Here is a 17,934-nt window from a genome sequence, read left to right on the forward strand (position 1 = left end):
AGTGCATGGTACCTGACCTAGGCCATGCCAATTAGATAAATCACACCCTGATGACGAATTGGGAAGTGAGCAATATGGAGAACTCTCCCTCATAGGAAGAACAGTTGCAGGATGATTTGAGTTCTGAGGCAGTGATATGGTTTGGCTGTGTCCCCACCAAAATCTCATCTTGAATTCCCACATGTTTTGAGAGGGACCCAGTGGGAAGTAATTGAAACATGGGGGCAGGTCTTTCCCATGCTGTTCTCATAATAACTAATAAGTCTCATGAGATCTGATGGTTTTATAAAGGAGTTTCCCGCACAAGCTCTCTTCTCTTGTCTGCTGCCATGTGAGACGTGCTTTTCACCTTCTGCCATGATTGTGAGGCCTCCCCAGTCATGTGGAACTGTAAGTCCTTTAAACCTCTTTCTTTTATAAATTGCCCAGTCTTGGGTATGTCTTTATTAGCAGCATGAAAATGGACTAATTCAGGCAGCAATCAGTGTCCAGGACCAGATGTGTTCCATGGCATAAGTGCAACAACACCCATCATCTGACGGCAGCAGCATTTTCCTCATGATTCCTCACTGAAGTGGCCAGGACAGACAAAACAGTATAGCCTCCACACCTGCTTTTTAAGCCATCATAATGATTCTGTAAGCTATCTAGCATCCTTCTAAAAAAGTCCCTTCTCAGGCCCTACACAGTAGCTCATGCCTGTAAACCCAGTACTTTGGGAAGCTGAGGTAAAGGGATCACTTGAGGCCAGCACTTTGGGAGGCTGAGGTAAAGGGAGTCTGATACCAGCCTGGGCAACATGGCAAGACCCTATCACTACAAAAAAAATTCTTTTAATTAGTTGAGTATGGTGGTGCATGCCTGTAGTCCCAGCTACTCAGTAGGCGGAGGCAGGAGGATACCCTAAGCCCAGGGGGTTGAGGCTGCTGTGAGCCGTGATTGAACCACTGCACTCCAGTCAAGGCAACAGAGTAAAACCCTGTCTTGTAAATTAAAAAAAAAAAAAAAATGCCAGGCATGGTGGCAGGCACCTGTAATCACACCTACTCAAGAGGGTAAGGCAGGAGAATCTTTTGAACCTGGGAGGCAGAGGTTGCAGTGAGCCAAGATTGTGCCATTGCACTCCAGTCTGGGCAATAAGACCGAAACTCCATCTCAAAAAAAAAATTTCCCTTTTGGCTTGAATCAGCCAGTGTGGCTGTTTTTAAGTAAGCATCCTGACTGGCAACTCAGTCAAGCTGGATACCTGCCTCATTCCTTTTAGAACATGCCCTTTGCTTTCCTGAGTCATATAACACTACTCACTGTTGCTTCCATCCAGAATTCTCCTCTGCCTTTATTATTGGTCAAAATCCTTCCCAACCTTTAATGCCTTGGTACACCCTTTCTGAAGGGCAACTTTGCCTTGTTCATCTAATACCCTGAAAGTGTGCATTTCTTGAGACTCAGAATTTCACTGTTGGAAGATGATCCAAAGAAAATAAGCAGATTAGTATGCAAAAATGCATGTAATAAGAGTAGTCATAAGAGTTAACACTCAGAGTTACAGAGTACATATTATGTGCCAGGCATTAAATTAAATCCTTTAAATGCAGAACTTCACAACCCTTAGAGTAAACATTGTAATTAGCTTTATTTCACAGAGAAGAAAATGAAAACTTGCAGGTTAAGTCATTTGTCCAAGGTTAAGGGATTATAGATGACTTTTTTTTAAATGTGGGGACTACAGCTGATTTTAATTTTGCATATTAATCTTTTCTAGATTTTCTACTGTAAAAACCATGTATTAACATGTGTCACTTTTTAGAGCAGTAAGATATTTCAGAAACCTTACTCCTATTATTTTTACCTTTGGAAGTTTAGGGAAAATAACCCAGAACAAAACAAGCATTCTTTTTCTTTTATTTTGAAAGGTATGGAAAGTCATCATCCTGGACTTTGAAACAAGGATAGTATTTACTCACATAAAACAGCCCTGAAAACAACATTCTGGATCCTATGTGTTTCCCATGTACCAGCGCTCAGCCAATTCCTATGTTTTGTCAATATGCAAGTAGTATGAAAATTATGTTGTGACTTGTACAGAACAGTCTTTGGACATGAGGATAGATTCATTTATCATCATAGTCATTTAGAGAGGAAGAGATCCACTTTCCCTGCAAATCTCCAGGGTTATTACATGCCCCAAATTACTATATTTGGAGCTTTTCTAAATTCAGGCTGCTTTGCCTCTGATCCAAAAACGTTAGGAGATACGTATCTCCTTCTATATCTATGCTGAATTTACAGAAAAAATACCAAGCCAGGTCTATTAAATGCTAAAATGGCCAAGTAAAAACTCCCCATGCCACACCTTACCTCTTCTGTCACAATAATTAATGGATACTTGTCCTCAGATAAAAAGTTGAAAATAACCCATACTTTAAATGCATCTTCTTCTGTAATGAGCAGGGGATTCTTTGTGAGGTTTTTTTTGACACAGAGGGTCCAACACATCCTATTGAATTCAATCTTGTCAAAGTTGTCTTGGACCTAAAAAGGAATAGGGAAAAACTCCAAATCAGTCTGAAATAAGCAACATATAAGGCAAGTAAAATAGAAAGACAAAGCCTCCTTTGGGCTCCCATTTTAATCCATCCAATTAACCAATAGCCATATATGCTTTAGGTATTACACTTTCAATGGCTCAATTAAGATGTTATATTTATCATAAGACTGAACCAACACCTGTCTGTATCACTCCCTCGGCACATAAAATACTGACCTCTCAGTTACTGTTTCATGTGTATACACTATCTTCCTATTAATAAACAGACTACCAATCCTAGTACATAGAAGAAACTGAGAATGTCAGTTACTCAGTATGAGCCTAGTATCAATACCCTATCTTTACATATATGGTCAAAAAAGATGCCTTCTTTTGGGGAAAACTATTTAACTGAAATTCTAAAATGAAAGTCCTGCCATTCATTCATTTGTTCATGAATCCAATGTTTCCTCAGCATCTACTATGAGCCAAGTACTATGTTATAAATTAAGAATATAAAGATGAAGAACTTGGTCTGTGCTCTTAAAATATTCATAGTTTATTAGGGAAAACAGACATGCAAATAAATTTCAATATAACTGTGTACAATTTAATGTAACAGTGTATAATAACTCAAGGGAATTGTTTACTCATTTGACAAATAAAATTTAGATCATAATTATTATTTGCCAGAGACAGTACAAAGGTACTCAACATAATACTGGCCTATGTTTCCAAGGAATATAAAGATAATTACAGCAGAGTGTGACAAGTACTGCAATAGAGATAAGCAGAGGATTTTGTGGGAGCACTGAGGAGCTAACCCAATCTTGAGATCTGGGGAAATGTTCACAGAAAGAGTGATGGGACAACAGAGCTGAGTTCTCAAGGAACATCAAGGGTCAAACAGATCAAGAATGGGATAAAGAGTATTCCAGGTAGAAGAGAATGTGAGAAAGCCCCAAAGTGGAGACAAGCATAGTCAGTTTGGAAGAACTGTGGGTATTTAATGTGAATGGGGCACCTGGTGCTGAAGGGTGGTATAATCAAGGCTCTTTATAAGTGCAAGTAACAGAAACCACCTTGGGTTCCTTTAAACAGAAAAGGAATTTATTAGAAAAACAATGTGTAACCTCACAGATCCAATGCAAGTGCTAGAAAAACTTAGGATCTGAAATTAGGCTGGTATCAAGGTAGGGTAGGCAGCCAGAACTGCAGCCAAACCACTCACGGGAACAGTCTGGTGTAGACACCACTGCCTGTATAACATGAGAGCTCCCTCACTATTACCACTGCTCCCACTGCCCCTGTCCATAATCTTCTGCATCACTCACTGCAGATTTGATGTTCTATTGGCTGAGCCTGGGTCACATTCCTGTGCTCTAGCTACCAAGGAGCAGAGAAAAATGAGTACCTGAACTTTCCCAAATGTGAGAAAAAAGTTCAGATGCTAGACACACACACACACACACACACACACATACACACACACACACAGCAAATTTCCACTGCATAGGACACAGTGAAAGAGAAGCCAGTGAGGTAAAGACCAGATCATTAAGAGAGTTATCATTCATGTTAAGGAGTTAGGACTTTATCTGTACTGAAAGAGTTAAAGGGAGTAACAGATACACTCCTAATTTTAAAAGCCATATTCTGCACCAGTGCAGTGCCTCACTCCTGTAATCCCAGCACTTTAGGAGGCTGATGCAAGACAACTGCTTAAGGCTAGGAGTTTGAGACCAGCCTGTGCAATATAGCAAGACCCCTTCTCAGGGGTTTATATTAATTTTTTAAAATTAATATAAACTTTTAAAAATAAAAATAAAAAATAGGCCACAGAGTAGCTCATGACTATGTAATCTCAGGACTTTGGAAGGCCAAAGCATAAAGACTGCTTGAGCCCAAGAGTTTGAGACCAGCCTGGGCAACATAGAGAGACCCCATCTCTACAAATGCAATTTTGAAAATTAGCTGAGCATGGTAGTGCATGCCTGTGATCCCAGCTACTCAGGAAGCTGAGGCAGAGGGATTGCTTGTGCCCATGAGGTCAAGGCTGCAGTGAGCCATGATCATGCCACTGCACTCCAACCTTGGAGACGGGGCACGATGCTCTCTCAAAAAAAAGAAAAAGGCCAAGTATGGTGGCTCACGCCTGTAATCCCAGCACTTTGGGAGGCCAAGACAGGAGGATAACTTGAGGTCAGGAGTTAGAGACCAGCCTGACCAACATGGTAAAACCTCGTCTCTACTAAAAATACAAAAATTAGCCAGGTGTGGTGGCACATGCCTATAATCTCAGCTACTTGGGAGGCTAAGGCAGGAGAATCACTTGACTCTGGGAGGTGAAGGTTGCAGTGAGCTGAGATCATGCCATTGTATTCCAGCCTGAGCAACAAGAGCAAGCCTCCATCCCCTACCAAAAAAATTTTTTTTGAAAAAAAAAAAAAAAGAAAGCCATATGCTGGAATAACATGGAAGATGTACTGGATGGAGGAGGCAGACATGGGCAGCAGAATAAATATGAGCAAAGCATTTCTCTTTAGAAATACATAAACAAAGCATTTTGTTTACTATATGAAAGAAATCACCAGCTGTCTGCAGGGAGAAGTTTCACCTGATCTCTAACTATAATTTCTGGTTGGCAAACCGATCTTCCAGGAGTAGAAAGAGCTCCTTTGTGTTCTGCTTTCAGCACCTTGCCTCAGTCTAACACCATTTCCCATCCCCTCATCAAATACAATTGATCCCATGGAGGGAAAGCAGCAGCAGCAGCAGTAGCAGCAATTGGTGCTGCTGCTTTTCTTTTTTGCCTTATCACTATCACCTTGAAGACTTACTATATGCTAGGCATTTTATATGTCATTTCTCACTTAAGTTTTGTATTAGCCCTATAAGGTTAATTATTGTCCCTGTTTTACAGATCAGGAGATAGAAGTTTCAAAAAACTGAACACCCTTGAACATAGGTTTGAACTTTGAGGGCACATTTAAATGCGGATTGGATTTTCTTCTGCCTTTGCCACCACTGAGACAGCAAGACCAACAACTTCTGCCTCTTCCTCAGCCTACTCAACATGAAGACAATGAGGATAAAGACCTTTATGATGATGTACTTCCACTGAATAAATAGTAACTATATTTTCTCTTATGATATTCTTAATAACATTCTTTCCTCTAGCTTACCTTATCCTAAGAATAACTGTATATAATACATATTACATTAAAAAATGTGTTAACCAGCCTTTTATGTTTTTGGTAAGCCTTCCAGTCAACAATGAGCTATTAGGAGTTAAGTTTTGGGGGAGTCAAAAGCTATCCTTGGAGGCTAGGCAAGGTGGCTCATGCTTGTAATCCCAGCACTTTGGGAGGCCAAGGCGGGTGGATCACTTGAGCTCAGGAGTTCGAGATCAGCCTGAGCAACATGGTGAAACCCAGTCCCTACCAAAAATAAAAAAAATCAGCCATGCATATTGGCATGCATCTGTGGTCCTAGCTGCCCAGGAGGCTGAGATGGGAGGTGATCGTACCACTACACTCCAGCCTAGGTGACAAAGTAAGACTCTTTCAAAAAAAGAACCCAAGTTATATTTGGATTTTCAACTGTGTGGGTTCAAGGGTGAACTGTACATTTACAAAGTTCACACGGCTAGTAAATATCAAAACCAAAGTAACTCAAGCTCAGCAGGGTGTGGTGGCTTACACCTATAATTCCAGTACTTCGGGAGGTTAAGGTAGGAGGACTGCTTGAGTCCAGGAGCTCAAGAACAATCTGGGCAATATAATGACATCTTATTTCCACACACACAAAAAATTTTTTTAATTAGCCGAGCATGTTGGCACGTGCCTGTAGCCCCAGCTACTCTGAAGACTGAGACAAGAGGATCACTTGATTCTGGGAAGTGGAGCCTGCAATGAAGACAAGACCGTGCCACTGCACTCCAGCCTGGACAGAGTGAGAATCTGTCTGAAAAAAAAAAAAAGACCAGCCTGGGCAACATAGTGAGACCCTGTCTCTAAGGAAAAACTTTTTATAATTAATGGGGTATGGTGGTTTGCACCTATAGTCCTAACTCATCAGGAGGCTGTGGGAGGATCGTTTGAGCCCAGAAATTCAAGGCTGTAGTGAGCTGTGATCATGCCACTGTACAATCCACACTCCACACTCTAGTCTGGGTGACAGAGCGTAACTCTGTCTCAAATAAATAAAAAAATTAATTAATTAACAAACAAACAAAGCTCAAATGCCAGCTCTTCCCACCATGCCAAACTGCTTGCAGAACTCAGTAGGTGGAGACCATCAATGGGCTGAATGCCATCTATGCAGAACATTTCCAAGGCCACCACCACCAACTATCTATCCACACCCCACAAAACACTAAGTGGAAGATATGTCACACAGGGGAAATGACATGTGCACAAAAGCAGATAGCCTTGCTCTGAGAACAAGAAGTGATTCTATGTAGATTGTGTGGTGAATCATAGGGTTCCTGAGGGGAAGTGGCTAGATATACAGCTGGAAAAGCAAACAAAGACCAAATCACAAAGGGCTTCATGATTTTAAGAAACAGCCTGTAGGAAAACAGTTCAAGAATTTTAGAACAGAATATATAAAGAACTCCTATGATTCAATAACAAAAAAACAAATAAGTGAATTTTAAAATGGGCAAAGGAATTATTCCACACGTCTCCAAAGAAGATATACAAATGGCCAATAAGCATATGAGAAGAAAATCAACGTCACTTATGATCAGGGAAATACAAATCAAAACACAATGTGATATCACCTCACACCTGTTAGAATGATGGTCACTATCAAAAAAACAAGTGTTATTGTTAGGATGTGGTGAAGTCCGAACCCTTGTACACTGTTGGTGGGATTGTCAAATGGTGCAGCTGCTATGGAAAACAGTGTGACAGTTCCTCAAAAAGGTAAAAATAGAACTCCCATATGATCTAACAATCCCAGTTCTGGATATATATCCAAAAGAATTGAAAACAGGACCTTAATGAGACATTTGCACACACCTACATCCACTATAGCATTATTCACAATAGCCAAGATGTGGAAGCAACCTAAATTTCCATCAAAGGATGAATGGACAAAGAAAATGTGATATACATTGGGTGCAATGCACACTTCTTGGGTGACAGGTGTGCTAAAATCTCAGAAGTTACCACTAAATAACTTATCTATATAACAAAAAACCACCTGTTCCCCAAAAACTATTGAAATTCTTTAAATTTAAATTTTTTTTTTTTTTTTTTTTTTTTTTTTTTTTTTTTAAGAAAATGAGGGCTGGGTGCTGTGGCTCACACCTGTAATCCCAAAAATTTAGGAGGCCAAGGCAGGTGGATCACTTGAGGTCAGGAGTTCGAGACCAGCCTGGCCAACATGGTGAAACCTTGTCTCTACAAAAAATACAAAAACTAGCCTGGCATGGTGGCAGGCACCTGTAATCACAGCTACTCAGGAGGCTGAGGCAGGAGAGTCGCTTGAACCCAGAAGGTAGAGGCTGCAGTGAGCCAAGATCGTGCCACTGTACTCCAGCCTGGGCAACAGAGTGAGACTCTGTCTCAAAAAAAAAAAAAAAGGAAAAAAAGAAAATGTGATATATACATACAATGGAGTATTATTCAGCCTTAAAAAAAAAGAAGGAAATCCTGTCACACATTACAATAGGGAAGAACCTTGAGGACACTATGTTAAGCGAAATATGCCAGTCAAAAAAAGTCATATACAGCATGATTCTACTTATCATATGAGGTAACTAAGGTAATCAAACACATTTTTTAAAAATAGTAGAATGGTGATTGCCAGGGCCAGGGGAGAAGGAAAAAAGGTATTGTTCAAAGGGTATAGAATTTTAGTTACGTAAGATAAAAAAGTTCTAAAGATACGTTGTACAACAATGTGCATACGATTAAAAATACTGTACTACCACTTGGATAACTGTGGTAATTCTAGAAAAAATAAATAAATAAAATAATAAAAATAAATAAATAAAAATAAAAATACTGTACTATACCCTTAAAAACTGTTAAGAGGATAAATTTACATTAAATATTTTACCAGTTTTTTTAAGTACAAAACTCATAGTTTTCATAGAAAATAGTGCATAAAGCATTAGTATTCAAGTGCTTTCACACAAGGTATAATGTCAAACAAAATAAGGAAATTCAATCTTGGGTTTCTAGAATTTCATATACCATACACTATACCAAATGGTTTTCAAAGTTCTAAGAACAAGAATAAAGAAATATATGTGAAAGAATCTTGCTAAAGAAAAATATATTTCCTTGCTCTAGCATCAATTGGTGTATAGAAAAATAAAAAAAAAAAACAAAAAAAAAAGAAAAAAATCCTTCCTTCCTGTAGGAGATAGCCAAAAAGAAAAAGGAAAAAAAAAGAAAAAATGCTGCAAAGTATTTATTAAATTATATGATGCACTGACCACATACACAGCTGTAACAAGAAAAAAACAGCATGAGTAAAAATAAAAAATAAAAACAGCATGAGTTCTTTACATATGTGAAACGATCACCAAGATATGACGTGAAGGTACACAACATGGAAGAATTATACAATAACCAGTGAAAAACACAAGTCACAAAAGACTATATAGAGCATGATCCTATTTTTATGTCTCCAGAGCAAAAATTAATCATACATTAGATATACATAAAACTTTGTTCTAGTGTGAGAGGAAAATGCACATAAAATTCAGGATGGTGGCTTCCTCTTGGGAGGAGGCAGGGAAATGAAAAAAGAGAAGAGCAAAGAGGTTGAGGCAACAATATTAGTGATGTGTTTCCCAGGATGAGTGGTAGGTTCACGGAAGTTCATTTTATTATCCTTTGTAATTATCATATACTACATATATTCTTTTGTATATATCATATTATAAAATAAACAAAAAGACAAACTGGGGGGAAAAACAAATGCTGATCAGTGTATACAGAATGCAACCATTTGTGTACAAAATCGAAGGAACAGACCATCTTTGCTGTTTGTATAAAGTGTAGCAATGTCCGCATTAATGTGTCTTTGAGCTGAACTGCTGCTCAAGATTCTTTTTTTTTTTTTGAGATGGAGTTTCGCTCTTGTTACCCAGGCTGGAGTGCAATGGCGTGATCTCGGCTCACCGCAATCTCCGCCTCCTGGGTTCAGGCAATTCTCCTGCCTCAGCCTCTTGAGTAGCTGGGATTACAGGCACACGCCACCACACCCAGCTAACTTTTTGTATTTTTAGTAGAGACGGGGTTTCACCATGTTGACCAGGATGGTCTCGATCTCTTGACCTCGTGATCCACCCGCCTCAGTCTCCCAAAGTGCTGGGATTACAGGCATGAGCCACTGCACCAGGCCCAAGACTCTTATTCTAGATCCTGTCTTTTACTATCCAGGTCAGTCAGCATCTGATATGGGAGGGGGGGTGTCCCACATAAAATGAGACATACATAGTCTCTAAGGAGCTTCTAATGCAAGCAGGAAGACAGACTGTTATGTGCAAATACTCCAATAAAGGGAAGTACAGGGAACTCTAGCATCTAATTCAACAGGGCACAGTGGTTCACATCTGTAATCTTAGCGCTTTGGGAGGCTAAGGCAGGCGGATGACTTGAGGCCAGGACTTCGAGACCAGTCTAGCCAACATGGTGAAACCCTGTCTCTACTAAAAATACAAAAATTAGCCAGGTATGGAATCTTGCACCTGTAATCTCAGCTATTCAGGAGGCTGAGGCATGAGAATCACCTGAACCCAGGAGGTGGAGGTTGCAGTGAGCTGATATCACACCATTGCACTCTAGCCTGGGTAACACAGAGAGACTGTCTCAAAAAAAAAAGAAGGAAGAAAAATTTTGTTAAAAAAAGAGAAAAGGCCGGGCACATTGGCTCACGCCTATAATCCGGCACTTTGGGAGGTCGAGGCGGATGGATCACAAGGTCAAGAGATCAAGACCATCCTGGTCAACACGGTGAAACCCCGTCTCTACTAAAAATACAAAAATTAGCTGGGCATGGTGGCGCATGCCTGTAGTCCCAGCTACTCAGGAGACTGAGGCAAGAGAATTGCTTGAACCCAGGAGGCTGAGGTTGTAGTGAGCCGAGATAGCACCATTGCACTCCAGCCTGGGTAACAAGAGCGAAACTGCATCTCAAAAAAAAAAAAAAGAAAGAAAGAGAAGATGGAGGTCCTCTTTCCTTGCCTAATGCAGCCATGGCTCGTGGTCCCAAGAAGCATCTGAAGTGGGTGGCAGCTCTAAAGCATTGGATGCTGGATAAATTGCCCGGTGTGTTTGCTCCTCGTCCATCCACTAGTCCCCACAAGTTGAGAGAGCGTCTCCCCTTCATCATTTTCCTAAGGAACAGATTTCAGTATGGCCTGACAGGAGATGAAGTAAAGAAGATTTGCATGCAGCCGTTAATTAAGATCGACGGCAAGGTCCGAACTGATATAACCTACCCTGCTGGATTCATGGATGTCATCAGCATTGACAAGATGGGAGAGAATTTCCAACTGATCTATGACACCAAGGGTCGCTTTGCTGTACATTATACTACACCTGAAGAGGCCAAGTACAAGTTGTGCAAAGTGAGAAAAATCTTTGTGGGCACAAAAGGAATCCCTCATCTGGTGACTCATGATCCTCACATCATCCACTACCCTGATCCCCTCATCAAGGTGAATGATACCATTCAGATTGATTTTGAGACTGGCAAGATTACTGATTTCATCAAGTTCAACACTGGTAACCTGTATATGGTGACTGGAGGTGCTAATCTGGGAAGAATTGGTATGATCACCAACAGAGAGAGGCATCCTAATCTTTTGATGCAGCTCACATGAAAGATACCAATGGCAACAGCTTGCCACTCGACTTTCCAACATTTTTGTTTTCGGCAAGGGCAACAAACCATGGATTTCTTTTCGCTGAGGAAAGGGTATCTGCCTCACCATTGCTGAAGAGAGAGAAAAAAGACCGGCAGCCAAATAGAGCAGCAGGTGAAATGGTTCCTGGGTGACATGTTAGATCTTTGTATGTAATTAAAAATAATGTGGCATGATTAATAGAAAAAAAAAGAATCTAATTCAGATGGTGCAGATGGAGGCTGGGTAAAAATCATGCCTAATTCTACAGAGAAAATAAAAATTATCAAGGTAAGGATAGAAGAGAGTCAGGATCTAGGATTTTGCTCTGTAAGTGCTCTACACCCAGGTGCAGAATAGGGATGTCAAAGGGCTGGTTAATTAGGGGTTGTTTTAGGAAGACAGAAAACAAAGTGCAAGGGACTGTTTCTTACACCAATCTATCATTTACTCTTTGCTAATTTTTAAAAGGCTTAAAAATAATAGTGCTTCACATCCACTGGAATTAGTTAAAAAAAAAAAAAAAAAGGAAGACATGTCCATCAACGAATGAATTGGTAAACAAAATGTAGTATATCAATACAATGGAAAATTATGCAGCAATAAGAAAAAGAATGAAGTACTGACACATGCTACAACACAGATGAACCTTGAAAACATTGCGTTAAGTGAAAGAAGCCAGACATAAAAGGCCACATATTGTATGACTCCATTAATATGAAATGTTTGGAATAGGCAAACCCGTAAAGACAGAAAGTAGATTAGGGGTTGCCAGGGGATTATAGGGAGGGAAAACTGATACTGACTGCTAATAGGTACGGGATTTCATTTGGGGATAACGAAATTGGATAGGGATGATGGCCACACAACATAGCAAATACACTCACAACCATTTCACTGTATGCTGTAAAATGGTAGGTTTTATGTTGTGTTAATTATATCTCAATGGTTTTATAGTTTCATAAAACCATTTAAACCAGAGCAAAAGTGCAAGAGCCAAGAAAAAGGAGAAAGTAAAATGGTAGGCTCTTCTCATATAACCACATACACATTTCTAACTGCAAACTCTTTCCTGAGTCCCAGTTCTGTATTTTATTACAGCTCACATGAAATCATGAATTCTTCAAAATCAAAGGCCATATCTTATTCAGCTTTGCATCCTGGTTTGCAGTGTTCTGCCTGGTTTGCAGTGTTCATTTGCTCATTCATCCATTCAAATCATTGAGTGTTTATCAGGTACCAGTTACTATGCCAATTGCTGAATAACAGTGAACTAGTCCTTGTCGTCACAGAACTTATACTCTGGAGAGGGAATCAGATACCAAACAATTCAGCAACAACCCAACCACTAGTAAGTGCTATAAAGGAGAAGCAAGGCTGCTGTGGAAAACACATTATAGGAGAGCTGGTTAGCTCGGAGAAGGGTGGGTGCTACCGGTGAAACCTCCCTGAGGAAGTGACAATCAAGTTCAGAGCTAAAGGATGAACAAAAATTTGCTGCATTTTATGGGCAGAGTTGGCCTTACAGCACAGGAAGCAGCATGTCTGAAGGCTCTGAGGCAGGAAGGGTCTTGGTAATCTGAGGAACAGAGAGAAGGGCAATGTGGTTGCATTAAAGTGAACAACTGATATGTCCAACAACTGATGAACTGAATATGTAAACAAAACATGGTACAACCATAATGGAATGTTATTCAGCCACAAATGGAATGAAGTATTATATGATACAACATGGATGAACCTTGAAAACATTATGCTAAGTGAAAGAAGCCAGATATAAAAGGCTGGCTATTGTATGATTCCATTAATATTATATGTCCAGAATAGACAAATACATACAGACAGAAAGTAGATTTTCACTTGCCTAGAGCTATAGGGGAGAGGGGGTGATTGCTAAATGGGTATGAGATTTTGGGGGAGGCAGTGAGATGAAAATATTCTAAAATCAATTGTGGTAATGGTTATTGTGAATAAACAAACCACTAAATGGTACATGTTAAACAGACTAATTGTATGGTATGTGATTTATATCTCAATAAAACTGCTATTTCAAAAAACAATATATCTATACAGTACATGACTCATATTGTTTGCCAAAGTATTCAGCAGTATAAAGTCATTCATGTTTCTCAGCATGATACCCCTTTATTTACTCAAAAGTTTATAGTCCTCTATAGCTTCACGAATATAATGAAAACGTAGAGTACAACTTGGTCATTGCAGCAAATTAAAACTATATTACTTTCATTCAGGTGTAGTGGCTTATACCTATAATCCCAGCACTTTGGGAGGACAAGGCAAGAGGATCACTTGAGCCCAGGAGATCAGGACCAGCCTGGAAGACATGGTGAGACCTCTACAAAAAAAAGTTAAAAATTAGCCAGGCATGGTGGCACACACCTGTAATTCCAGCTACTAGCCAAGCTACTTGGGAAACTAAGGTGGGAGGATCTCTTGAGACCAGCAGGGCAAGGTTGTAGTGAACCATGATCATGTCACTGCACTCCAGCCTGGGAACAGAGCAAGACCCTATCTCAGAAAACAAAAAAACAAAACAAAACAAAACAAAACCCACACTATGTAACTTTCAAACAACAATGAAAGAAAAAATAACACAGGCTAAAGGACAATAAAAAAGACCACATAAGAGCACAGATTTGGGTGTTTAAGAGCAGTACCACTTCCTATTAAATGATGTTGGCACACATCTGAAGTGCTTTGAGCACTGACGGGATAGTCATTTAATTAAAAGAAGGAACTTGAGTCTACACTTTACACAAGAATTATAAGTGACATATGAACAACAAGAAAGTACACCAAGGGGGAAAAAGCATAAATGTTAGACTAGAAAAACAGAATACAAAAAAGAAAAGAAAAAGAAAAAAAAGAAAAACAGAATACACAAGCTGCCAGACGCTAGAGAAGAGACATATACTGAACTGAAATGTTAATCTGTTTTTCTTCTGTGTATGTTTCCAAAAAACCAGAAACAAAAAGGCTTCTGTTAGAAAGCACCAGATTCCCCAATTGGAACCTGGCATACTGCCAATGGATTAACGATTTTAATCATATAGCCCAGACCTAGCCTTAATATGAGAATCAGAGAAAAGAAATGACAATGATTTGGACTAGCAAGCCTAATCAGCCATTAAATCTCATGAAAGAATTAGACTGCCTTAAAAATATGCTGAAGCAAAATTAGTTTTTGATATACTTTACTGGTACTAAATAGTAGAAGGTAGTAATATACCACTTTCTTCAATTATTCACTGTCAAATAATCCAGCAATAGATAATAAAAATTTTTCCTAGATGTTTAAATAATTCCATTCCTTTATAAACAAGGAATTTTTTTTCTTACAGATAAGGTCTTACTTTATTGTCCAGGTTGCTCTAGAACTCCTGGGCTCAGGTGATCCTCCTACCTCAGCCTCCCAAAGTGCGAAGATTAGGGCATAACCTACCACAACCAGCCAAGAAGGAATTTTAAAAGTTAACACTCAGAAGGAAAAAATACTTGGTAAAGGAACAACAGACAGGTTAATCATTTGAAGTCTCAGGAAAGCTGAAAATTAATTCAATCGATATAAAAGAACAAAGTAAATACAAAAACCAACTGTAAAAATTACTTTTCAGAAAGTTTCAATATAATTTAACTCTTGGTCCTAACCTCCTCTGAATAATTCTCCCAGGCAAAGGCAGAAAATCCCTAAATCAACCTGGGAAAAAAAACTGAAAAAACTGACCAAAATGAATACTAAGGAGCACCACACACTAAGAGAAGAGAATCACCTTAAAACACTTGAGACAGAACAGAAGAAAATTGGATGAAAACTGAGCTAGTTTAAGGTAATCAGAATTGCTTTTAAGCAACTATACCCCTCCCTGCCTTCAACCAATATTTCCCCTATGTATCCAAATATTAGACACTGGAAAAAACTTAATTCCTAAAGATAGTAATTAATCCCCCAATAATAGTACAGTTAAAGAAACGTTTGTGGTGAAGTTAAATAGCTTAGGTTCAAAAATCTACCTAGCGCTTATTAGCTAGGCTATCTTAAGCTGTTTCCTCTTTAGTTAATGGGGGATAATTCCAGTTCTACCTCACAGGATTAACATGCGGAACAAATGAGACAGTATGTATACATGACAGCACACCTTGCAACTGTTTAATAACTTGTTTCATATTTTCTCTGCATAACTCATTATAATCTCTAAGTTTTATGTTAATATTCTTCAGTCATTGTTGGCATTTCTTTTTTCAACCAAGTTTCAAAACAAGGCACTAATCTTTGCTCAATTTAAACTCAAACCATGGAAACCTTGGCTGCTTTACTTGGATTTCAGGACTGGCAAAATTCCACTCCAGGTGGCTAAGCAATAATAAACAAGGGCTCACTGTTTCATCACATCCTCATTCCCTCCGTGAATAAGTTACCATTTAGTGGCTCATTTTGGACTTTTTAAATACTACTATATTTCCTTCCCCAGTTATAAACTTTTAAAACACTGAAATACTAAAACAAAGAACATTTTAAAACTAAATAAATTTCAAGAAGTTTAAAGAATGTCACACCAAGGAGAACAAAACGCAGTAGTAGGGTACAGAACTTCAAGATATTAAACCATGTTTCTCTATCCACCGGCCCAGCCCCACACAAATTCTAGCACTGAAATAAGAAAAACAAATTCTGGATTTCTAAGAACTTCCCAGAATGTTCTGTAATATTTTAATAACAGACATAATTCTGTTTACTGTCTATAGAGAGACCATATATATATGGCCTCACTGTGTCACTCAGGCTGCAGTGCAGTGGCATAATCATAGCTCACTATCACCTCAAACTCCTAGACTCAAGTGATCCTCCCACTTCAGTCTCTCGAGTAGTTGGAACTACAGGCATGTGCCACCACATCTGGCTAATTTTTAAATTGTTTTACAGAGACAGGATCTCACTATGTCACCCAGGCTGGTCTTGAAATCCTGGGCTCAAATGATACTCCTATCTTAGCCTCCCAAAGCACTAGGATTATAGGCATGAGCCACTGTGCCCAACCAGTGTCTATAATTTTTAACATTATACACATACAAACAGGTCATCAAATATTTGTGTTCTATAGTTTTATTATAAGTATATATGAAATATATTCAGCAAATATTTGACATATTTATATTTACATATAATAAAACTATAGGACACAAATAAGCTACCCAACCAATAAACAGAACAGCAGCAAAAAATAAGCATCATACCGTAAAGTGCTGAGACTTTACACATCAATTTCTGTACAATTTATTTTTTATTGAGATATAATTCACATACCATAAAATTCACCCTTTTAAAGTATACAATTCAGTGGTTTTCAATATATTCATAAGGCTTTATCACTAGTTAATTCTAGAACATTTTCATCTTCCCAAAAAGAAACCCAAGACCATTAGTAGTCACTCACCATTCCTATCTACCCCCTCCCCAAGAAACCACTAATCTACTTTGTATCTCTATTTATTTGCCTATTTTGGACATTTCATATAAATAGAAATATACCCTATATGGCTTTTGTGAATTTAATTAAATCTTATCTTTTATTATCATGTGACTTTTATTCCTTCTTTTCTTCCTAATTAAAGCATGGTCATGTACCACATGGTAACTATAGCTAATAACAATGTGTTAAATACCTAAAAATTGCTGAGAGATTTTAAGTATTCCCACCACAAATAAATAATAAGGATGCGAAGTAATGCACATACCTAGTTTCACTTCACCATTCCATAATGTACACATATTTCAAAGCATCATGTTGTATGCCATAAATATATTTTTTTGTGAATTGAAACAATAAATACAAAGAAGAGAAAAAAGCATGATCAGGACAATGTTATCATCTCTGCAAGGGAAATTCTTTAAAAACATGCATTGAGGTTGGGCACAACGGCTCATGACTATAATCCCAACACTTTGGGATGCTGGGGCAGGCAGATCACCTGAGGTCAGGAGTTCGAGACTAGCCTGGCCAACACAGAGAAACTCCATTTCTACTAAAAATACAAAAATTAGCCTGGTGTGGTGGCACACGCCTGTAGTCCCAGCTACTCAGGAAGGAGGACGGCTTGCGCCTGGGAGGCAGAGGCTGCAGTGAGCCAAGATCATAGAGACTCCATTTCAAAAAAAAAAAAAAGGGTGCAGTGGCTTACGCCTGTAATCCCAGAACTTTGGGAGGCCAACTCGGGCAGATCACCTGAGGTCAGGAGTTTAAGACCAGCCTGGCCAACATGGTAAAACCCCATCTCTACAAAAAATGCAAAAATTAGCCAGGAGTGGTGGCACGCAACTATGATCCCAGCTACTGAGGAGGCTGGGGCAAGAGAATCGCCTGAACCCAGGAGGCAGAGAATGCAGTGAGCCGAGATCATGCCACTGTATTCCAGCCTGGATAATAGAGCGAGACCCAGTCTCAAAAACAACAACAAAAAACAAAAAACCATGCATTGGCCAGGCATGGTGGCTCACATCTGTAATCCCAGTACTGTG

The 17,934-nt window shown here is 39.1% G+C and overlaps 1 protein-coding gene and 1 pseudogene across 2 annotated transcripts in view; one reads left to right on the forward strand and one right to left on the reverse strand.

Annotated features, from left to right (window-relative positions):
• The window catches only part of SWAP70 (switching B cell complex subunit SWAP70), a 157,575-nt gene that overhangs the window by 39,239 nt on the left and 100,402 nt on the right, over positions 1-17,934 (reverse strand). For both annotated transcript variants that reach the window (XM_021675143.2, XM_012456683.3), the window contains exon 3: positions 2,359-2,532. In XM_021675143.2, the coding sequence (XP_021530818.1) occupies positions 2,359-2,532 (174 nt within the window). The remainder of the gene's footprint in view (positions 1-2,358; positions 2,533-17,934) is intronic.
• LOC105720272 (small ribosomal subunit protein eS4-like) lies at positions 10,749-11,526 on the forward strand (annotated as a pseudogene).

This window comes from Aotus nancymaae, unplaced genomic scaffold, assembly GCF_030222135.1.
Source record: "Aotus nancymaae isolate 86718 unplaced genomic scaffold, 86718_ANA_hifiasm-v0.15.2.pri h1tg000059l, whole genome shotgun sequence".
NCBI classification, from domain to species: domain Eukaryota; kingdom Metazoa; phylum Chordata; class Mammalia; order Primates; family Aotidae; genus Aotus; species Aotus nancymaae.